This window comes from Filicampus tigris, chromosome 6, assembly GCF_054856515.1.
Source record: "Filicampus tigris isolate MCC_2025a chromosome 6, RoL_Ftig_1.0, whole genome shotgun sequence".
Classification (NCBI taxonomy): Eukaryota; Metazoa; Chordata; class Actinopteri; order Syngnathiformes; family Syngnathidae; genus Filicampus; species Filicampus tigris.
Genome location: NC_141222.1, coordinates 357,501 through 382,500, shown reverse-complemented (window position 1 = coordinate 382,500; position 25,000 = coordinate 357,501). Strand labels below are relative to the sequence as shown.

At 42.1% G+C, this 25,000-nt stretch overlaps 1 protein-coding gene across 8 annotated transcripts in view; it reads right to left on the bottom strand.

Annotated features, from left to right (window-relative positions):
- Positions 1-25,000, bottom strand: part of LOC147145417 (ribosomal protein S6 kinase beta-2-like) — a 92,566-nt gene that overhangs the window by 50,192 nt on the left and 17,374 nt on the right. For 3 of the 8 annotated variants that reach the window (XM_086033029.1, XM_086033030.1, XM_086033027.1), the window contains 3 exons: positions 18,428-18,542; positions 2,892-2,960; positions 2,652-2,799 (listed from right to left, as the gene is read on the bottom strand). In XM_086033029.1, the coding sequence (XP_085889155.1) occupies positions 2,652-2,799; positions 2,892-2,960; positions 18,428-18,542 (332 nt within the window). Of the gene's footprint in view, positions 1-2,651; positions 2,800-2,891; positions 2,961-7,842; positions 7,907-15,365; positions 15,671-15,697; positions 15,768-18,427; positions 18,543-25,000 lie in introns of those variants that run through there. The other 5 variants (XM_086033032.1, XM_086033033.1, XM_086033031.1 and 2 more) reach the window with 4 other exon arrangements.

Genomic DNA, 25,000 nt, shown 5'->3' with positions numbered 1-25,000 from the left:
GTTTGGAGGAAGAAGAATGCTTGATTTGCATCCCAAGAAATCCATACCTACTGTCAAGCATGGGGGTGGAAAAGCAGGTTCGTCAAACTCTGAGTCTAATCCTGAAGTCTGAGTTGATCTACTCTGAGATAGGAAACTCTTGAGTTTCTGGCTCCAGAACAGCTAATTTGAATCAGATTACTCAAATCGGAGTATTTTCACCTTGAGTTAAGCACGTGCACCACAAGTATGAAAAGACAGCATGAATGGAGCTAGGAGCCAATAACACATATGTTATTCAGATTCTTTATTGTGCGAAGGTGAAGGCACATATGTTATCCTATAGTTTATTATTGTGTGAAGGCACATATGTTATTCCTATAGTTTATTCATTGTGTGAAGGCCTTCGGCTTCACACAATGAATAACACCAACAAATCATAAGTATTGTTGGTAATTAACCGTTTCCCTAATATTTCCCATTTTCCACCCCGAAAACATTCATTTCCATTGGCACATTCAACATTTTCACATTTACACCACTCCAATTTCAAATTCACAACATTCCACTCATTCAACTCACATTAAACTTTTCAACACGCCCCAGATTCACCCTTAAAAAAGCCACACAGATTTCACTATTCATTTCCAGTGGCCCAGTGTTATTGCCCCTTGGTCTCCCCAGTGCAGCTGCCATCTTGGACTGGGACATTAGCTAGACTGGGAAAACTCACCCCAAGGTCTCCCCAGTGCGGCGGCCATTTTTGGGAAGGGACATTAGCTAGATTGGTGATACTCACCCCGAGGTCTCCCCAGTGCGGCGGCCATTTTGGACAGGGACATTGGCAAGACTGGGAATACTCACCCCGAAGTCTCCCCAGTGCGGCGGCCATCTTGGAGAGGGACATTAGCAAGACTGGGGATACTCACACCGAGGTCTCCCCAGTGCGGCGGCCATCTTGGAAGAGGACCCAAAATCAACAGGAAATGACCCATACTCAATAGGAAGTGACCCCAAATGACCCGGAAATGAACACAAAGTGACCCGGATATGGACCGGAAGTGACCCAAATGACCCGGAAAATGAACCGGAAGTCTTTTCTTACCTCCTTATTTTTTTATCTTGGGCAGGAATATTAGCTACACCCATGATTCTCGCCCCTCAGTGCAGCGGCATTCTTGGGCAGGGACATTAACTAGACTGGGGATACTCATCCCTAGGTCTCCCCAGTGCGGTGGCAATCTTGGGTGGAGACATTAGCTAGACTGAGGACACTCACCCCGAGGTCTCCCCAGTGCGGCGGCCATCTTGGACGGGGACATTAGCTAGACTGGGGATACTGACCCCGAGGTCTCCCAAGTGCGGCGGCCATCTTGGGCAGGGACATTAGCTAGACTGGGGATACTCACCCCGAGGTTTCCCCAGTGCGGCGGCCATCTTAGACGGGGACATTAGCTACACTCATGATTCTCGCCCCTGCGCCAGCCCCAGTAAGGCGGCCATCTTGGAGAGGGACATAAGCTACAGCAAGCATTCTGGCCCCTGTGTGGCGGATATATTGTCCAAAAGTATTAGCACAGCCAGAATTGTCATCCCCAGGTGTCCCTAATGAAGTGGCCATGTTTTTCAAAGGTATTGGGACACCCAGAATTCTCATCCCCAGGTGTCCCTAATGAAGCGGCCATATTGTTCAAAAGTATTGGGACACCCTGAAGAGACCCTATGTGACGCCTAGGTGACCTGGAAGGGACCCCAAGTGACCCGGAAGTGACCCCAGGTGACCTGGAAATGACCCAAATGATCCGAAAGTGACCCAAGTGACCTTGAAGTGGCCCAAATGAGCCGGAAGTGACCCGGGCGTGACCCGGGCGTGACCCGGGAGTGACCCGGAAATGAAACGGAAGAAACCCGGAAGTGACCCCAATTGACCTGCAAGTTACCCGGAAATGACCCAAATGACCTGGGAGTGAACCGGAAGTTTCCCAAGTCACCCGGAAGTAACCCAAGTAACAGAAGTGAAGTGTTTCCTTACTTCCTCTTTTCTCGGTTCCCTTCTGTTTTTTATGTCCTCATTCCAGGCCATTATACATCATTCGAGGTCATTCAACTTCATTCAGTATCATTCAACTTCATTCCACTTCATTCATCTTCATTCCAACGCATTCCGCAGTTTCCTTTAGATTCCTTCGCCTTCACACGCAATTTCTCCAGAAATTGCATTCTCTAGTTCTATAGGGTTATTCTTTGAGGAGATACAAGCGAATTAAGATCGGATTGGCTCCTTAAACCTGAGGCAGTTAGGCACCTAGGCGAATTAATCTCGACACCGACTTAACGTGCTCCCGTCCAATCGCGTGACCGCGTTAGAGCGGGCGAGGGAAAAGGGGAGTCTCGGCCCTTTAAACAAAGTCGGTATAGGGACCTTTTCCCATGGTCCCTCGGGTGAGCGGAATCTGACACACCGAAACATGGTACCGTTTGATTTCACGTTTATCGGTGCTTGGTTGTAACCAAATCGGCTGGTACCCAAAAAAAGGAGTGACTTCATTACCCATCCCTAGTTCTAATTAAAGTGACGAAGCCCATACTGGCTTTGCCCTTGATTTTTAAGAACATGTGACATATATAGTACATTGCAATATATAGTACAAGTAGGAACCTCAGTATCTTACCACTTAAGTACTCCAGTATGAGGTAGAGTTTACCACCAGTTTGAAAGGCGTAGAGGAGATCCACTATGAAAGGATGTCTCACTGTCTCAAGGATCTCCCTCTCGGCTTGCGTATGGGCAGTGTCTTTAGCATTACACACGATTTTGGCCTAAACGCAAACACATGGGAGAGCCAAATGGTTAGGGACAAATTTGGACTGCTTCTGTTTTAGAGGAGGCTCAAGGATGGATTCAAAAGTACCTTTCTGAGAACCTTCATGGCGAATATTTTTCCCGACATGGCACCTTGAACCTTCCTCACCTGGAAAACCTGTAATGAAATTGTATGTTGTCTTGAGGCCACTAACACAGAAAAATGTGTTTGGGTGTTCTAAACGGTATCCAACAAAAGACAATTTGATTCGTGATTAAGAGTTTTTCCAAATTTTCCAAAACTGAGGAGTGGTTACAAATGGAAAGAAAACACCAGAAGGACACAAAAACATTTTAATTTTAAACCTCTTTGAGTGATATTGGCCAAGACATTTTGGGCTAAATTAGAGTTACCTTTAAAGATCTACAAGTAGATGCAAAAAGTATGCATAGCCCTGTTGAAATATTAGGTTGTTGTGATAAATTCAAAAAAATGAGGCAAAGAAAAATAATTCAGCAAATGTTGTTGTAATCAAAGGTTTTTCCACAGGTGACCTGTCAACTGTACAACTCAATGAAAAAGGTAAAAAAAACCCAAAAAAAAGACCTTACCTGCTTCGGAACTGGTTTGGCAACTTTCACACTATCTGAATGCAGGTCATGTCCATTAAGTGATTATTTAAAAAAAAAAGGTTAACGCCTGTGCTGTTTATGGTTGCTGTAATCGGTCAACTAGAGGTGGGCAATATATATCGTTATCGATATCATCGTCAATCTTGCTTTCACGATGTGTAATTTTACATTACCGAGCATTAAAACAGCCTCTAAAAGCATAACCACTCGACTCAGTCGATGGCCGCAAAGTATGAGGAAATTCTGAAAATCGATGTGCATTGACGGTAGAGGAGGAGGAAGTGATAATGATTCACCGAATCAGAGGGCAGGACCCGGTCACATGACTGTCCGCATTGCTGCGGAGCTGTTTCAAACATAGAGTGTCGAGCGGGGATTCATAGCGAGACGCGAGTCCACGTTGTCCGACGTCGAGTAAATGGTTTGTGCCAAAACGGTCACCGTGAAGGCAATTCTGTTCCAAAACGACCAATATGGATGACGAGAAAAACTTGGCGACCGCGCAGGCACGCTAAACAAAAGCTTAAACACACACACTCAGAAAACATTTGCCGAGTTGAACCAAAAAATATAAACGCATGCACGCACGCAGACACTCAGTACTTTAGCGCGCAAGTCAAAAGCGACATCATGGATAATCAGTTAACATTTAGTTTACACGCTTGTAGTTCGCATCATTCATAACTAGTCTGTATTCCCGAGGCATGTTGTTAAACAAACTACGACGGCTTATTAGTGTGACACCAGAATACACCCAAACATGAATAAAATCACAAGTCTACATATCACAGCGATGAATGAGTGGGAAAATGCGCTTTTCAGTAAATTGTAGTTTTGCTATTCAACTTTATTCTGAATACGGTGGCCAATGTATGATAATGGGTGTTGTCATGACATCTTTTTTCTCTCTCTCGCTGGGTGACACTTCGTCACACGTCACATGTCAAATACATTTTTTTCTCATTCTGATTGCTGTACTAGTTGGCAGTGGCACACCAGTACTTACTGAGCTCAAAATGTCACATCATTATGGAATAACAGCGGAGACATTTAAATGACATAAATATTCCCCAAATCAATATAAGTCTATTTATAATTTTTTGTTCTTTGTTAAATATTGTTGTAGAATATCATTATGTTTTGCAGAAACTGCATTTAGCAATTTATAAGAGATGTTCACAAATCCACAGTTGGTCTGCGAAGCAAGTGCAGATTTAAAATATTTTTTGTAGAATATCGTCAAATTATCATTAGAGTTTTTTGAAAAAAAAAATATTAAAATATTATTAATATATTATAAAATATATATATTTTTGCCCATACCGCCCACCCCTACGGTCAACTACAGATTTTATTTTGTGGCACCGGCAGTGATTACAACCACAGAGCAAAACTTGGTCAAAATAAAAATAATAACTAGAGCTGCAAGCAACTAGGAAGGGCCCTTGCAGACATGAGATTCTCGGACATCGGAATTGAATAATTGAAATTATCATCTGGATCAAGTTACAGCAGATTTTGTAGTTAAGGTGAGTCAAAACTTTAAAATGGCGGACTTCCTCTTTGGTTTAGCATATGGCACCAAGAGGCTTTTTTGTAGTTCGTAGTAAGCTTTTTCTACGCCTTCACACAATAATAATAAAGTATAGGAATAACATATGTGTGAAGGCCTTCGCCTTCACACAACTAGAGAATGCGATTTCTTAAGAAATTGCATGTTAAGGCGAAGGAAGCCGAAAAGAAACTGCGGAATGCGTTGAATAAAGTTGAATGAAACTGAATGAAGTTGAATGAAGTTGATTAAAGTGTAATAAAGTTGAATGATACTGAATAAAGTTGAATGCTAATGAATAAAGTAGAATGATACTGAATAAAGTTGAATAAAGTGGGATGAAGTTAAATGAACTCTATGAAAGATTGTGGAATGTTTTGGAATGAGGGAGAATTGCTCCAACGCTGCCTGCACACAACTCAGCGTGTGTACCACAAGACCATCAAGGACCTAACTGGAAGGCTGTAAAACTGAAATGTTGAATGTGAAAGTGGGACTGAATGGCGGATGAAATGTTTTTTTAAGGTTGAATAATTTGAATTCTTGGAAAATATGAATTACAGGCATGTAGAAAAGCTGAACCAATGTGAGTTGAATGAAGTGGAATGAAGTTTAATAATACTAAATGAAGTGGAATGTAGTTGAATGAAGTTGACTGATCTCAAATTATGAACAATGGTCTCGACTGAGGACATAAAAAACAGAGGGGAGCAAGAAAAGAGGAAGTAAGGAAAACTTAACTTCTGGGTCACTTACAGGTCATTATGGCCACTTCCGGTTCATTTCCGGGTCATTTGGGTCACTTCTGGTTAACTTCTGGGTCATTTGGGTCACTTCCGGTTAATTTCCGGGTCATTTGGGTCACTTCTGGTTAATTTCCGGGTCATTTGGGTCACTTCCGGTTCATTTTCAAGGCATTTGGGTCACTTCAGGTTCATTTTCAAGGCATTTGGGTCACTTCAGGTTAATTTCCGGGTCATTTTGGTCGCTTCCGGTTCATTTCCGGGTTATATGGGCCACTTCGGGTTAATTTCCGGGTCACTTCATGTTCATTTCCGGGTCATTTGGGTCACTTCCTGTTGATTTTGAGTCCTCCCCCACTGGGAAGACCTCGGGGTGAGTATCCCCAGCCTAGCTAATGTCCCTGTCCAAGATGGCCGCCGCACTGGGGAGACCTCGGGTGAGTATCCCCAGTCTAGCTAATGTCCCTGCCCAAGATGGCCGCCGCACTGGGAAGACCTCGGTGTGAGTATCCCCATTCTAGCTAATGTCCCTGCCCAAGATGGCCGCTGCACTGTGGAGTCCTCAGGGTGAGTATCCCCAGTCTAGCTAATGTCTCTGCCCAAGATGGCGGATGCACTGGCGAGACCTCAGGGTGACTATCCCCAGTCTAGCTAATGTCCCTGTCCAAGATGGCCACCGCACTGGGGAGACCTCTGGGTGAGTATCTCCAGTCTAGCTAATGACCCTTCCCAAGATGGCCGCCGCACTGGGGAGACCTCGGGGTGAATGGTGCAGCGGTCGCTGCTCGGGTCCTAATAATTATCCCTACAAAAACAATAGGGACCTCACAGCCGTCACTGCTCGGGCCCCAATTAGTTTTTTGTGATTGCTCCTTTTGTGCTGGGTTGTGTTTGTTTTTTGTATTCTTCCCAAGATGGCATTTTTGCAAGAAATCATCACATATGGGAGTCAGGTGGGATTTTTTTAACATAACGCAAACAACATAGCCACACACTACAAAAAAAAAAAAAAAAACTTTATCTGGATACAGTGTGTGTGTATTTATCCACTTCCATCCCCCCACCTCCAACCCACACTACAGAAACTGAACCCAAAACTGGTTCTGATTGTCCCATATTACTTTGCTATTCTCGCTTATAGGAGGATTTCCATTTGTAAAACTGGTGAAGGGATGGTTCCGCACTCGTAGTGATCGAACTAAGGTCATTGACCATTGACCATTTTACAAAAGTATGGTGAAGAAACGCGTACACAAAAAAAAAAAAAATTTATTGTGACCAAGTCTTGCTCTGTAGTTGTGAGCAACGATTTCAAGACAACATGAGACACCTACGCTTCGGTGACAACTCCGCCGCAAAACAGTGTGGTTATATTTTTGTGCTTTTTTTTTTTTCCCAATCAACACATATTACAACATAGGAGTCGGGAAAGACCCGACTCAGAATTTCACAGCAATTAGCACGGTTAGCGACTCCTTGTTCGCCTCTTCTGTGAAAACATATGGTAGTATGTAAGTAAGTCCATGCTGCTACAGCGCAAGCTAGTTTAGCGCCTAGCATTCCCACTCCAAACCCGATTTGGAATCACTGTCGGTGCCACAAAATAAAATCTCTAGTTGACAGCAACCGATTACAACCGATTACAGCAACTATAAAGAGCACAGGCGTTAACCTTTTTTTGTTGTTGTTTATAATCACATAACGGACATGACTATTTTGCCTCTCTTATTTCACTCACTCGACCTCATACCCTCAGGCAGGATACAAATGTTAAGTCACACAGTGACAAAAAACAAACAAATCCCCCACATCAGAATCTCTGATCACATCACTATTATGCTATTTCCAGCATTCAGACAGAGGCCTTGTCTACACATAGCAGGGGGTTTTTAACAACCATATATCCCCCCCCCCCGCCCCGCCTGCCTTGGAATACACATTAAAAAAACGCATCCACACGTAACCGCAGAAGTGCGTTTTCAAACGCACGCCAAGCCTCTAGGCAGCAGAAGTTAGCCAAATACTGTCCATTCGGAAGAACTTCCGTCCTTTGACGTCACTTCTAGGTAACCAAAAACACGGCGCCAAACTCGTTCAGGAAAACCGACAAGAGGTAAGAATTGCTTTTAAACCTTTCACGAGAAGCAGTGGTTGGTTGCGGACAAATAAGTAAGCAAAAAGCACATCGAGAATGGCTATAACCAACGCAGCGCCGCGAGAATCCATGTTGACTCACATGAAAACACAAGTCGCACAATGACGTCAAAGCATTGTTGTTGCACGGTGACGACGTAAATCTCCGGGTCCAACTGTCCAAAGCAAAACGCGGATCGGAGATATCTGCAAATCTCAACTGTGGCCGGAGTTTTGTGTTTCACTGAAAAAACTAGGGGGAAGTGTGGATGATAGGGCTAACCGCAGGCTTATATCCAGCATTTTCAAAAACCCTGGCTACGTGGAGACAGGGCCAATGTGAAAGTTGTCAAACCAGTTTTGAAGCAGGTAAGAGTGTGGCCAGAGAGGCGATTTTGGCTCAGTACGATTCCGGCAGTTTGCCTGCTTAGAAGAAATTGTTTACGGCTCGACCGACGGAGTACAGTGGCGTAAATGAACGTGTCCTTTTGCATGCACAAGAATTACCAGACATAAGTGATGATCAATGGGACAGTTACTTGCAATTAGCAACAAAACTGTATGATATGCAAACATTTTCATACAGCAAAGAATGAAGCCAACACAACAACTTAAAATAGACTCATTTTTTCCTAAGTCTGAGAAAAAACAACATTAAAATACAGTACAATTTACTGCAGTTAATTACAGTACTGTACTGCATTGGTGTTACAGTATTTTTTTCAACAGTATTTGGAACATTTTTGTTATACTGTACTGTATTTTGTTCATATACCTGTACTTTATAGTGGAGTTTTTGTTTAATAACATTTTGGGGGAACATTTTTTTTTGCATTATATTGCTTGTATTGTTACACAGGTATTTTGTTAACATACTTGCACGTTCATACAGGACATCTACCGTAGTCGTTTCCCACATAAGGAAATTCCGTTATAAGGAAATATTGGACAATGCAGATATGATTCCTTACTGTATACTTTAACATAACAATAGCTCGGCTAATCCACTGACACACGCCCCCTTCCTAGCCAAAAGACCAGGCATGACAGTCCTAGGTAGGTTGAAAAACCATGGGAGTTCTAGTGTTAAAACTACCAATTCATGTGTCAATATCAACAGTAAGGCAAATATTAATGTACTAATGACTAATACAACAATCGTTTCCATTGTCAGAATCATGTTACTGAGTAGGAGAGCAAGACTAACTGTTTTGGACGTTATTAAATTAAATAGTTTTAAAGTTAGAGACTGGTTGGTCCAGTGCCCTTTAAGCCTTCGTTTTAAAGAGACACTTGTGTGAGCTTAACATTGGCACTTATATGATAGGTTTGCATGTAAAAACGACATTAGTACTAAAATGCCCACCTCAAAAGACTCTGTAGTGATTTAAGGTCTTTTTGTGATTAGGTTTACAACAAATTTCCGCGCCCCAAAAAGGAGCGTGGCTTATGTTATGTTTTCAGTCTCAGTGGTCTACGTCACGCGATGAAGGCATGCTTGGTAATATTGCTCGCTTTGTCAGTTCTGTTGTCTAAAACGGTGACCGATCGCCACCAAAATGCAAATGCACATTACTACTCTTGTCCACTTCAAACTGTGAAAGTATAAAAGTGTTCTGCACAATAGTTTGGATTTATTGACACAAAACGTGATCTCATCATACTGTGGGGATTGCTCCTCCACTTTCACAAGCTGAAGCGGACAAGAGCATGAATGCGCACACGAACCCCGAATGGTTATATTTCGGACATTTAGCGACGCGAAATTCATGTCTCAGGAGGGAGAGAGATGCGGCTTGCAGCAGCAGCAGGCAGATTGGAGGCCCCCACTTCCCTCCCCGATTAAAGGTAGGATCGGGACAGCGAAGGTTTAGCAACAACTAGCTTCAGGCCATTAAAACAAAAGGCATTAGCACAACAACATTAGCTCCTTATAGTCCGCCCAGCGTGTGGAGGTGAAGATGAGCCTGTCTTCATGTCGCCTCGCTAGCCGCCGCGCACGGTGTCTCTGCTTTTTGCTTGCAGCCCCCTTCTGCCCGAGTGAAGCGGCTTGAGAGTGACAAAAGCCCTCATCGAACAGCCAACGAAAAGTTCCAGCGAGACTGACTGCACAGCCGAGAGTGTGGCGGCATTGGAACGTACCATTTTGGCTGTTACCTTCCAAATTGGACGGCGCATTGTAAGCCAAAAATCTGGGGCATTCCTCATCCAAATAAATGTGCACGTCTCATTTCCACTTCAGTCTCTGTAAATATCCTGACTGGTGTTTAATGTCTTGCCCGTCCTAACCGTGATCAGCAGAGAAGCAGTGTTTTTTGTTTTGTTTTGTTTTTTAAGCAAAGAAGCAGTGTGCGCTGGTTCCAGCCTATGTAGCTCTGCTGACTTCCACATTTCCTCATTCTCATATAAATCAGCCACAGAGAGGTTAATCCTTTTGATATGTTGAAGTGGGCATTAGTAGAGAGATTGATTTGGGCAGTAGAGCTTGCAAATTAGAAATTGATAAAGCGGAAATCAACACAAACATATTTTTTTCAAGAATGTGCTCCCAGGAGGCCCACTAGTTGACACACGACATTCTGATTAATATTGCGTTTGTGGAATATGAGTTAAGCAGCAAAATCCACCCGTTTTTAGACATCTCAGTGGTTGGCCATTTTTGTCACTTGTCAACTAAAAATGACATCACAACTACTCAGGGCTCAGGTGACAACCAATCACAGCTTAGCTTCAGAAAACAGGTCAGCCATGATTGGTCGTTACCTGAGCCCTGAGTAGTTGGGATATCATTTTCAGTTGACAGAGGTGACAAAATGGCCACCCAAAGAGATGGCTAAAAACGAGTGGATTAACTCTTATTCCACTCCAAACGTAATATTTATCAGAATGCCTTGTTTCGACTCGTGGGCTTGCATAGAACATATTCTTGAAAAAACTATGTTTGGGTTGCCATCTGCTTTAAGAAGCAAACTATTTACATTGCCAACTGTGCCGCCAATTTTGTTTGCGAATGTTAGGCATTGTACATTTTATTCATTTTTCATTCTGTGTCTGTTACAGTTTCACACCTGCCATATAAAGGGAAGGTCTAAACCTATCCTGGCGTCAGTGACTTATTGTGGGGAGTAGTGTTGTCATGATACCAACATTTTGGCTTTGATACTATACTGCATAAAATACCTCAATACCGATACTGTACTGCGACAAAAAACTAAAATCAGCAAAAGCAGCGAAATTATAACTGACAAAAGATATATATTTTTTATTTAATTCATTCAAAATATAAGGATATACTTGACAAGAAAATAACATTCTAAACATTGTTAAACATTTATGAACATTTGCACATGAGGGAGGGTGAGATACAGTAAATATATTACACTGTTTCTTTCTATACTTGATTATTTCTATTTTAAAGATTACATGTGAATTACACTAGTTTCAATTTATTTATTTACTTATTTAAATGTCACGAGTAGAAAATGTGCACAGAGGTTTATTGAGCCATTTGTGTGACAACTACTGCAACGCATTATTGATCAGGTTATGATAATTTTCATGTATCACATGACATACCTTATTCCAAAATTATACCAATTTGACTGCATTTCATGTCATCCATTGTTGATATTGACAATACAATACAATATGCACCGTTACAGTCAAACAAATATGTTCATTTACCGTTACAGTCAAACAAATATGACTCAAATGACTCAACATAATGTTGCTTGTCAGTGTGCGTGTGTGCAGCGCGTGTGTCTACTCTTCTCTAATCTGCTTTCAGATCATCAAATTCCTTGTGAAAGTGTAAGCAAAATAGTTCACACTCTACTTATTATTGAGCTAAGAGTTGGAAATGCATCACAACCTGTCGCTGTTAAACTGGCGGTATAACTCTGGATGCCGGTCAGCGAAGTGCGAGGCCAGATTGGATGTGTAGTTTTAAAACAAGCCTTGCAGTATATATGTTTTTTTTGTGTCATGTTGGTCAGCTTGCCATGGCTGTCAGCCTTGTAAGCAAAAAAGATTCTCTTTGCACGTCATGATTTCCAACGAGGAGCGGAGGTGCAGTGAGCGAAGGTGCAGCCAGCGCTTCAATGCTTTGAGGCCATCTTCACACGCATGATGCGTGCCACTTATAGGCGTTTCACACATGCCAGTAGACAGGCGGCTATGCACGTATGTATACAGTTCTTTCCTTTAAAAAAGTGTTGGTAATCTACGTGTGCTTTTTTTAAATTTTTTTTTTTTTTAATAAATACCGGTCTTAAAAAAATGCCAACCAGGAGTTTTAGACACCGAAAAATTGGGGTACGGTACTGGTACCGGTCGGTATCCTGTGCAACACTAATGTGGAAGTGTTTAACCACCTGGTTAGCAGAAAGGTTCTGTGAGGCCAGTATACTAACAAACATGATCATTGTCGATAGTTTAGCAGAATTGTTCCTTGTGTTTGATGTTTATAAAAAAATGGGAGTTTTTATTCCAGGAAACATACTCAATTTGATTTGGAATATGTCTATTTTTAAATACACTAGCTCTGTATAGTGACAGGCCCAAAAATCAAATGTTCTTTCTTTGGATGGCAAAATGTACAATCAGCGTGTGTATCATTTCAGTCTTCATACTTTTAAAATACTTTTTGTTGATTGGTTACTCATGAGATTTTTTTTCATGTAAAACAGGTACCTGGGCTCAAGAAAGCAATACTCATTCAAACACACTGTTAAGATTGAGCTTTGTATAATGTTGCAGTGGCTTACAATAAAAAAATACAAGTGTATTTTAGGAATAAAAATTTTGCCTCATTTTTGTTATTATGATGCCGGTCCTATTGGTGGTATTTGTAGAGTGACAGTTTTTAGGTGGTACTCGGTGTAAAAAGAGAACCATTGCCTAAGAAGAATGATTGGATATACTATAATTACAGATTGTGATAATGCAATATAATGTCTGTATACGTAAAGTTATTTGCCGCCTGACATTTTTTTATAATACATATAGAGGGCAAGAAAAGCCTGGCAACACACCTGGCCTATAAAGGACTGGGGGAAAACCTGAAGAGTGAAGACCCACAGAAGACTGTGTTCTATTATTATTTATATATGGAATCTACCAAACGAAAGAATAGACTTTCTTTCACCAACCAAAAGTTTGATTCTCCCTTTTTCCGTTCTATAGTAATCAGCAGTAGAACATGGGTAAGTTATAAGAAATTCAGCCGCTTTGCCAAAAATCTGGAGAAAAATAGCTTTTGGTGTAACCAAACATATCAAGCAAAACAGTGACTTTCATAAAATGTTTTTTTTTTTTCATTCAAGATACCTCAAACATCCCAACAGTGGTTTACCTCTACGAAGCAATTGAAGTGTACCTGTCGTTATCAGATGAATTATGGTTTATAAAGAAAAATTGCAACCAAACGCATTTTGGTAACTCTGGTTGTATTAAAGCAAGCTCATAATAGCTCGTGGGACTTATTTGGTCGAGATACCACGGCAACTAACGCAGGCAGACATAGTTGCTCCTTCTTGGCCTGCAGGAAGAGGAGCCTTAACATAGGGGTGGGCGATATATATTGTCATCGATATCATAGTTAATCTTGCTTTCACAATGTGCAATTTTACATTATCAAGTATTAATACTGACTCGAATAGCATAACGAGTCAGTCGATGGCCGCAAAGTATGAGGAAACCCTAATTCGTCAAATCGGTGTGTAATGACAGTAGAGGAGGAGGAAGTGATAATCATTCGCCGAATCAGTGGGCAGGACCCAGTCACGTGACTCTGTTCGTACTTCAGCTGAGCTATGTTTCAAATATGAAGGAGTGTCCAGCGGGGAATCATAGCAAGGCGCGAGTCCACGTCGTCCATAATCTGTAAATGTTTTGGGGTTGATAAGACTGACGTCAGTGGGAATAACATTGTTACATGTGCCAAAACGGTCACTGTGAAGAGCAATTCTGTTCCACCACGAGCCAAATGGATTACGAGGAAAACTTGGCGACCCCTCAAGCACGCTAAACAAAGACTTAGTAAACACACACACACACTCACTCAGAACATTCGTCGAGTTGAGCCAACAAACACAAACAAACGTACACACGCACACAATACTTTAGCAAGCAAGTCAAATGTGACAGCCTGGATGTTTGGTTAACAGTCAGTTTACACGCTTGTAGTCCGCATCATTCATAACTGTCCTGTATTCCCGAGGCATGTTGCACAAAATTACGGCTGTCAAACGATTACAAATTTGAATCGAGTTACTCACATCTTAAAAAATAATTGACCGTAATTAATCGCAATTCGAACTATCGCCAAAATATGCCCTATTTTTCTGTAAATTGTTGTTGGAATGGAAAGATAAAAGACACAAGACGGATATATACATTCAACAGTTATGCTGTGCTATGCTGTAGGCGGTATCAGCACGTCGTGTGTTCCTCCGTTAAACTGACTTCATTAACACAAAACAAGACAGCCCTCTTCTCTACTCATCCTCCTGAGGCAAACCAATTTATTCACTTTTCTGAGATTTAAAGCTGCCTTCTTACTTCGAAATGCTTTTTTATACTCCCGCGGCGACACACGTCCGCTCTGCTTCTCACTGTGCACTTCTGAGTGGGATTATGCATCAGCGGTCATTCTGCGCATGCATTAAATGCGTCAAATATTTTGACACAATCAATTACAAAATTTAATTACTGCCCGTTAATGCGGTACATTTGACAGCACTACACAAAATACAACGGCTAATTAGTATGGCGCCAAGATACACCCAAACATGAATAAAGTCACAAGTCTACATACAGTATCAGCGTGATGAATGAGTGGGAAAATGCACTTTTCAGTAAAGTGCAGTTTTGTTATTCAACTTTATTCCGAATACGGTGGCCGATGTATGAGAATGGGTATTGTCATTACGTCTTTTTTTTTCTCTTGCTGGGTTACACTAACACACACAAATCACATATCAAATTTTGATATCGTTTTTTTTTACCCTCTCTGATTCCTGTAGTAAACACTAGGGATGTGCGCGACTAGTCGTTTAACCGATTAACCGTCTACTATTTATTCAACGTTTAGTATTTTACTAGTCGGCTAAATGGACGGTGGGGCCAGGATGGGCACATTTTCACTAACAAGTTCATTTGATATATTTTTGGACCAGGAAAATGAAAATCATTTGCTTATAACGTCCAAAAACGGCGATCAATTTGCACCAAAATTTATGTGGACATCTCTACCACTTCAACATATCAAAAGGATTAACTTCTCCGTGGCTGATTTATATGAGAATGAGGAAATGTGGAAGTCAGCAGAGGTACATAGGCTGGAACCAGCGCACACTGCTTCTTTGCTGAAAAAACAAAACAAAAAAAACACTGCTTCTTTGCTGATCACGGTTAGGACGGGCAAGGCATTAAACACCAGTCAGGATATTTATAGAGACTGAAGTGGAAATGAGACGTGCACATTTATTTGGATGAGGAATGCCCCAGATTTTTGGCTTACAAGGCGGAGTCCAATTTGGAAGGTAACAGCCGAAATGGCACGTTCCAATGCGGCCACACTCTCGGCTGTGCAGTCAGTCTCGCTGGAACTTTTCGTTTGCTGTTCGATGAGGGCTTTTGTCACTCTGCTTCAGAAGGGGGCTGCAAGCAAAAAGCAGAGACACCGTGCGCGGCGGCTTGCGAGGCGACATGAAGACACAGGCTCATCTTCACCTCCACACGCTGAGTGGACAGTAAGGAGCTAATGTTGTTGTGCTAACACCTTTTGTTTTAACGGCCTGAAGCTAGTTGTTGCTAAACTTTCGCTGTTGCTATTCCCTGTCCCAATCCTACCTTTAACCGGGGAGGGAAGCGGGGGGCTCCAATCTGCCTGTTGCTGCTGCAAGCCGTGTCTCTCTCCCTCCTGAGACACGAGTTAAGCGTAGATAAATGTCCGAAATATAACCAGTCGGGGTTCTCGTGTAAGCATTCATGCTCTTGTCCGCTTCAGCTTGTGAAAGTGGAGGAGCAATCGCCACGGTATTTTTGATTTTGTGGAGCTGATCATGATGAGATCACGTTTTATGTCAATATATATTATACTTTCACAGGTTGAAGTGGACAAGAGTAATAATGTGCATTTGCATTTTGGTGGCGATCTGACACCGTTTTAGACAACAGAACTGTCAAAGCGAGCAATATTACCACGCATGACGTAGACCGAAAACATAACATAAGCCACGTCCCTTTTGGGGCAGGGAAATTTGTCGTAAACTTAATCACAAAAAAAGCCCTTAAATCACGACAGAGTCTTTTGAGGTGGGCATTTTAGTACTAATGTCATTTTTATATGCAAACCTATTATATAAGTGCCAATGTTAAGCTCACCCAAGTGTCCCTTTAAACGCTGCATTAGTATCACGCAAATTGTTCCTCACGCCTCTGCCTTGGCCTCTGTAAACAAGCTGAGCACCAAGAGAGAGAATTGATCCTCCCCCCTCTCCCAACACACGCACACATAGCTGGGGGCGGGGACACTAAATTTGGTGAAGAAAAGTATGTAGAAAGTATTTTGATGTAGCAGATGAGAACAAGGGCAACTGTAGGCTTTGTAAGCATAAACTCGCTTACAAGCACTCTCCCGGAGCGATGAGAAACCAAATCCAAAGTAAATCTCGATGTGAACCTGCAGGTTGATAGCGGCGTGGTCAGGCAGACGAGCATGAGAGCGTTTGTTCCAGGCGCTGCGATGCTCACCGCACAGCAAAGATAACCCAATTCATTTGTAAAATGACGCGATATGCTGCCGCTTTCTTTTGTTGGGGGCAAACGGTTCGAAAAATTCATGCTGTATATCGAGCCTGAGTAGGCTACGTGGCGCCAAGTTGCAAAACAATAACGCCCCAACTCGAGAGTAGCCATAACCAAATGAAAGAGTAGATACTACGAGCGTTTGAGCAGGTCAGCTTTGTGGCCAATGCCTTAACTACAGACGGATGGACGTCCATAGTCACCGAATCTTACATGATGAAGGACATCTCCGCAGCTGTGTGCTTCATGCGCCTTAGAGGAAAGGCACACAGCTGAAAACCTGGCTGCTCTCCTTCGGTGTGTGACGGGTACGTGGGCACTAGAAAATAAAGCCGTCGCCTGTGTGCATGATAATGCACCTAACATATGGCAAATGAGACCCTGCTGGACTGGGAGTCGGTCCCATTACTCATTACATTATTCATAATAACTGACATGCATTGCATTGGCAAATGTATTTCTCTTTCAATTGTTCACTTTTATTCAGTCAGTTGTTGTTACATCAATAGAATTTAAATTGACAAACTGTCCTGAATGTTTGGGCTAAAGTAGCCCCAACTGTAAATACACCAAACATTTGCATTTTAAACTTTGAATTCAATGGATTAAATTTCAAGTTTTCTTGCTTATAGACTAGTCGACTAGTCGCAAATAAAATTTGAGACTAGTTGGCGGGCAAATTAGTCAAAATTCCCATCCCTAGTAAACACCTTTTTCTCATTCTGATTGCTCTAGTAGTTAGTTGGCCGTGGTACATCAGTACTTACTGCTGTTCAAAATGTCATTATATTCATATCATTATGGAATTGGAGACATTTGGAGAAGTCAACTCGAATATTTTTTTTTCAAGAATATGTTCTTTGCAAGCCCACTAATTGAAACAAGGCATTCTGATAAATATTGCATTTGTGGAATAAGAGTTAATCCACTCATTTTTAGCAATCTCTGTGGGTGGCCAATTTGTTACTTCTGTCGACTGAAAATGACATCACAACTACTCAGGGCTCAGGTAACGACCAATCACGGCTGACCTGTTTTCTGAAGCTGAGCCATGATTGATCGTTACCTGATTTTGCTGCTTAACTCATATTCCACAAACGCAATATTAATCAGAATGCCGTGTTTCAACTAGTAGGCCTGCTGGGAACATATTCTTGAAAAAATATGCTTGTGTTGATTTCCTCTATAAATGATTATTCCCAAAAATCAATGTAAGTCTAGACATATTTTTTAGTTCTTCATTGTTAAATATTGCCGTAGAATATGTTTTGCAGAAGCTGTATTAAGATATTATAAGCTATATAAGAGCTATTGTTCACAAACACTGTCTTTCCATAATTGAACTGTGAAGCAAGTGCAGATTTAAAATATTTTTTTCTTTGTATAAGATCATCAAATTATCACTGGGAGTTTTTTGTAAAAATATAGATATATATTTTTTTTAGCCCATATTGCCCACCCCTACCGTGATGTAGCGTTGCTGAAAGGCCAATCTGTATTGATATTGGCTGCTGTCGGCAGTACCTGCTCGCACAGGATTCTGGGCTATGAAAAAGCTATCATGGCGGAATGCAAATCATATGGATGTCTCTGATTAACAAGCGAAAAAACAACGATAAGCATTCAGGCTACATACGAATCAGTGGTGACTCGAATTGAATGGCGAATTAGCCGTTAAATACGAACGCCGAACATGTATTTCCAGGTTTAAGTCACATCACACGCACGCACGCGCACACAGATGCACAAACACAAACACACACTAGTATGCACCTTTCCATAGGCTCCTTTTCCAAGCACAGTGAGAAGCTCAAAGAAATCAGGTCCAACTCTCTCACTGTCTCTATTGACACATTCACTGGTCAGCTCCACCTCTTCTTTCTGCATACTGGATTAAAGAACCAAATCAGAAATAACACAGTAATTTGGATATGAATATGCATTACACATTCTGTCCTAATTTAGTATTACCTCACCTTGCCCGGAGCCCTGTATTTAAACATGGACAACATAAACTGAACATGGACAGCATTGTCTTAATTCACATTATGCAGCGACCTCCATAATTATAGGCGCACCTGAAGAAGATGTTTCCTTTAGATTCTAATAAATTCATTTTTTCTACATCATATAGGACCAAAATTAAAAATCCTAAAAGGCTGGGGAACATCAAACTGTACACAGAAATTTTGAAGCCGAAATTAAAATGCTGAACCGTACAGAGGATACAAAAATGTCGACACACCCTTGTTCAAACACCAGGTTTTTGGGATAAGAAAAAAAAGACAAATTACTTTTAACATTTTTCAGTATGACTATGAGAATCACACTCCTCTGCAATGGGTGAACTGAGGAAACTGATGTTTGTGTAAAGTCCAGTGCCTCAACCTTTGTGGATTGTGGTGATTTGTTGTCAAAGTGGTCAAAATTCAGATTTATTAGTCATTGGGGATGTCCCGTTTACATGGCTTGAGCAGAGAGAGTTACCCCCCACATTTAAATAACCCAATTTAAACAGCGACGCATGGACGGCATACACATTTTATGTCATCTGCGCTTGCTTGTTGTTTTGTCAATAGAACACATACATGTCACTTAACGCACCAATGCAGCAGACGGTTTCCTCCTCGCTTTAAAAGTGTGGTGTTGAACACTAGTTTTCGCCATGTTTTGTTTATCACTCAACGTGTAAACAGCGCACATACAAGCAATTCCTGGACTACAAAAAGATTCCTTGCGGTTGAGCATGCGCAGTCCCTTGCATTCAGATTATTGTGTGAAGGTGAAGGCCTTCACACATATGTTATTGTACACCTTCAACTTTTATTATAGATTCTATTTCATCCCTCACACTTTTTTGACGTGCTTCTATTTCCACAGTTTTCACCTGATTCTCACCATTCCAACTTTAATGGATTCCAAAAATTCACGGCTTCCGGGGGTCCATTTGTTTTCGCCCCTCACATTTACGCTTCCCCCCAAATTCCCTGTTTTTCACCCCAAAAAGCCCCATTCATTTCCAATGGGACATTCAACACTTCCTCATCTGCTGTTCGATCCCCGCTCAGTCCACAAATTTTTCAATTTCATTCAGCTCATTCAACTCACATTACACATCACACACAATTCGTACTTCCCCAAAATTCAACCTTAAAAAACAATTACAAAATTCACCATTCATTCCCAATGGCACATTCAGCACTTGAAATTTAAACCATTCCAATTTCAAATTCACAACATTCAGCTCATTCAACATGACATGACACAATTCCTAAATTATTCAACCTTTAAATGCATTTAAAATTCCTAATGACACATTCACAGGCTTTAGCTCATTTAGCTCGATTTCCAATGTAAGAGGCTGCATAGCTCAGTGGTAGAGTGGTGGTTTCCCAACCAGGAGGTGGCAGGTTCCAACCCTGGCAAATCCATCCTTGTTTCTTTTTTTTTCGGTCCACTTTATTCAACTTTATTTAGTCTCATTCAACTTTATTCAGCATCATTCGATTTTATTCCACTTCATTCAACTTAATTCAACTTCATTCCAATGCATTGCACAGTTTCTTTTCAGCTTCCTTCGCCTTCACACGCAATTTCTCCAAAAATTGCATTCTCTAGTTGTGTGAAGGCAAAGGCCTTCACACATATGTTATTCCTATACTTTATTATTATTATCATTATTATTGTGTGAAGTTCTAGTACTTTATTGTGTGAAGGCCTGTTATTCCTACACTTTATTATTATTATTGCGTGAAGGCCTTATTCCCATAATTTATTATCATTATTATTATTCCACTTTTCAACACTTTTTTTGGTGTGCGACTCCTTCCACATTTTTCACCCGATTCACTTTATTCAAGTTCCAAAACATTCCGAAAATTTGTGCCTTCCGGGGTAGTATTTTATTTCGTTCCCCAAACTTTTGTTTCACCAATATTCCCCATTTTTCACCCCCAAAAAAAACATTCATTTCCATGGCACTTTCAACATTTCCCATTTCCACCTTTCCAATTACAAATTCACAAGATTCAATTCATTCAACTAACATTGCTAAAGCTTTTCAACACACCCACAAGTCCTACTTCCCAAAAATTCAACTTATTCACCCGTAAAAAAAACACACATTCCACCATTCATTCCCATATTTAACAATTCACATTTACATCATTCCAATTTGAAATTCACAACATTCATCTCATTCAACTCATATTGGTCAAGCTTTTCAACACACCCAAAATTCCTATTTCCCACACATTCAACTCATTCACCCTTAAAAAACCCACAAAAATTCAACTATTTACCATTCATTTCAATTGGCACATTCAATTTTTCACATTCACACCATTCCAATTTCCACAAATTCAAGTTATTCCACTCATTCAGCTCACATTCACCTTTTCAACACCCCCAAAAATTCTACTTCACACACTTTCAACTCATTCACCCTTTAAAAACCCACAAAAAAAACCTCACCCCGAGGTCTGCCCAGTGCGGCGGCCATCTTGGACAGGGACATTAGCCAGACTGGGGATACTCACCACGAGTTCTCCCCAGTGCGGCGGCCATCTTGTGATCTAGTGACCCAAATGACCATAAAATGAACTGGAAGTGACCCAAATGACCCGGAAATGAACCAGAAGTGACCTAAATGACCCGGAAATGAACCGGAAGTAACCCAAATGACCCGGAAATTGACCGGAAGTGACCCACATGACCCTGAAATAGACCGGAAGTGACCCAAGTGACCCAGAAATGAACCAAATGATCTGGAAATGACGCAGAAGTGACCTAAATGACCCAGAAATGAACCGGAAGTGACCTGGAAGTGACTCAAGTGACCCAGAAGTGACCCGCGTGACCCGGAAGTTACCCCAAATGACCCAGAAGTGACCACGAAGTGACTCCCAAGTACCCGTCACATTCAGTAATGGCACATTCAGTAATGGCACATTCAACATTTACACCATTCCAATTTCAAATTGACAACATTCAGCTCATTCAACTCACATTCTCACATTGGGGGTGATATGGCTCAGTGGTAGAGTGGTCGTTTCCCAACCAGAGGTTGTGGGTTTGATCCCCAGCCATTCCGTCCTTGTTTGCCTTCTTTTTTTCCTGACTTCCTCCTTTTATTTTTTCCTTACTTCATCTTTTCTTCCTTCCCTTCTGATTTGTTTATGTCCTCCTCTTTAATGGCTATTCTATATCATTTGAGGTCTTTAAACTTCATTCAGTTACATTTAGTATCATTTCAACGGATTCCAAAGTTTTTCATAGAGCTCAATCAAATTCATTCAGGATCATTCAAATTCATTCAGGATCATTCAACTTCATTCAGTATCAATTAACTTCATTCCACTTAATTGTACTTCATTTCAATTCAATCCTTATTTTTCAATTTCATTCAACTTGACTCCACTTAATTCAGTATCGTTCAACTTCATTCAGTATCATTCGACTTAATTCAGTATCATTCAACTTAATTCTCTAGTTATTATTAATCTTATTCCTCCCTGTTTTTTGGCGTTCCGCTACTTCCACATAATTCATCCGATTCACCCCGTTCGAACTTTAAACTATTCCAAAAATTCATGCCATTGGGGCTCCTTTCAAATTATTCCAAAAAATCATGTAATCACAATTTATATTTTTTTCACGCCTAACATTTAGGGTTCCCCCAATATTTGCCGTCTTTCACCCCAAAAAATCCCATCCATCCATTATCTCCCGCTTATCCGAAGTCGGGTCGCGGAGGCAGCAGTTTCAGCAGGGAAGCCCAGACTTCCCTCTCCCCAGCAACATCTTCCAGCTCTTCCGGAAAGATCCCAAGGCGTTCCCATGCAAGCCGGGAGACATAGTCTCTCCAGCGTGTTCTGGGTCGTCCTCGGGGTCTCCTGCCGGTGGGACATGCCCGGAACACCTCACCAGGGAGGCGTCCAGGAGGCATCCTAATCAGATGCCCGAGCCACCTCAACTGGCTCCCCTCAACGCGGAGGAGGAGCGGCTCGACTCTGAGTCCCTCCCGGAAGGCCGAACTTCTCACCCTATCTCTAAGGGAGAGCCCGGACACCCTGCGAAGGAAACCCATTTCGGCCGCTTGTATCCGAGATCTTGTTCTTTCGGTCATGACCCACATCTCATGACCATAGGTGAGAGTAGGAACGTAGATCGACCGGTAAATTGAGAGCTTCGCTTTTCAGCTGAGCTCCTTCTTCACCACGACAGACCGATACAGGGTCCGCATCACAGCAGACGCTGCACCAATCCGCCTGTCGATCTCCCGTTCCATCTTACCCTCACTCGTGAACAAGATACTTGAATTCCTCCACTTGGGGCAGAATCCCATCGCCGACCCGGAGAGGGCACGCCACCCTTTTCCGACTGAGGACCATGGTCTCAGATTTGGAGGTGCTGATTTTCATTCCGATCGTTTCACACTCGGCTGCGAACCGCTCCAGCGAGAGTTGGAGATCGCGGCTTGAAGAAGCCAACATGCCAACAACCAGAGAGGTGACATTCCATGTCTCAAGAGCTAGTTTTTGTTGCCGGGGATCGGACCGCCAAGGTCCCTGTCTTCTGCTGCCACCCAGCTCACACGGCACCCGACCCCTTTGGCCCCTCCCACCAGTGGTGAGCCCACGGGAAGGGGGACCCATGTGTCCTTTTCGGGCTGAGCCGGCCGGGCCCCATGGGTGCAGGCCCGGCCACCAGGCGCTCGCCATCGACCCCCACCTCCAGGCCTGGCTCCAGAAGGGGGCCCCGGTGACCCGCGTCCGGGCGAGAGAAAATGTGATCCATTATTTTTTTTTCTTCATAAGGGGTCATTTTGAGCCGTGCTTAGTCTGTTCCCTCACCTAGGACCTGTTTGCCATGGGTGACCCTACCAGGGGCATAAAGCCCCAGACAACTTGGCTCCTAAGATCATTGGGGCGCGCAAACCCCTCCACCACGATAAGGTGACGGCTCACGGGAGGCCCAAAAAATCCCATTCATTCTGAATGGCACATTCAACATTTCACATTAATACCATTCCAGTTTCCAAAAATTCAAGTCATTCAACTCATGAAACTTTTCAACCTTTTTGTTCTCACCCCTAAGATTTACGGTTCCCCCAAAATTCATACTTTTTCACCCCCCCAAAAAAAAACATTCATTTCCAATGGCACATTGAAACATTGACTACATCCACATACTTCATTCGATTCACCCAGTTCAAATTTCAAATTATTCAAAATATTTATGCCATCACAAATTGTATTTTTTTTCGCCCTTATCGTTTAGGGTTCCCCCAATATTTCCTGTTTTTCACCCCCAAAAATCCTATTCATTCTTAATGGCACGTTCAACATTTCACATTTACACCATTCCAGTTTCCAAAAATTCAAGTCATTCAACTCATTAAGCTTTTCAACCTTTTTGTTTTCACCCCTAACATTTACAGCTCACCCAAAAGTCAACCTTTTTCACCCCCCCAAAAATCCATTCATTTCCAATGGCACATTCAAACATTGACGACTTCCACATACTTCATCCGATTCACCCCGTGCTAATTTCAAATATTTCCAAAAATTCATGCCATCACAACTTGTATTTTTTTCGCCCTTAACATTTAGGGTTCCACCAATATTTCCCGTCTTTCACCCAAAAAAATCCCATTCATTCTTATTGGCACATTGAACATTTACCAATTACAACATTCCAGTTTCCAAAAGTTCAAGTCAATCAACTCATTAAGCTTTCCAACACACCTAAAATTTATGGTTATCCCCAAAATTCAAATTTTTTCGCCCCAAAAAAGCCGATTCATTTCTAATGGCACATTCAAACTTCAACTACTTCCACATGCTTCATCCGATTTACTCCGTTCGAATTTCAAATTATTCCCAAAATTGATGCCATCACAATTTCTATTTTTTCGCGCCTAACATTTAGGGTTCCCCCAATATTTCCCATTTTTCACCCCCATAAAAAACAATTGAGTATTCCCCAGTGCGGCGGCCATCTTGGACAGGGACAATATGAAGACTGGGGATACTCACCCAGAGGCCTCTCCTGTAAGGCGGCCATTTTGGACAGGGACTTTAGCTAGACCGAGATACTCACCCCGAGGTCTCCCCGGTGCGGCGGCCATCTTGGTCAGGGACATTATCTAGACTGGGGATACTCACCCCGAGATCTCCCAAGTGTGGTGGCCATCTTGGACAGGGACAATAGCTAGACTGGGGATACTCACCCCAAGGTCTCCCCGGTGCGGCGGCCATCTTGGACAGGGACATCAGCTAGACAGGGGATACACAACACAAGGTCTCCCCGGTGCGGGATCCGTAGTGGACAGGGACATTAGCT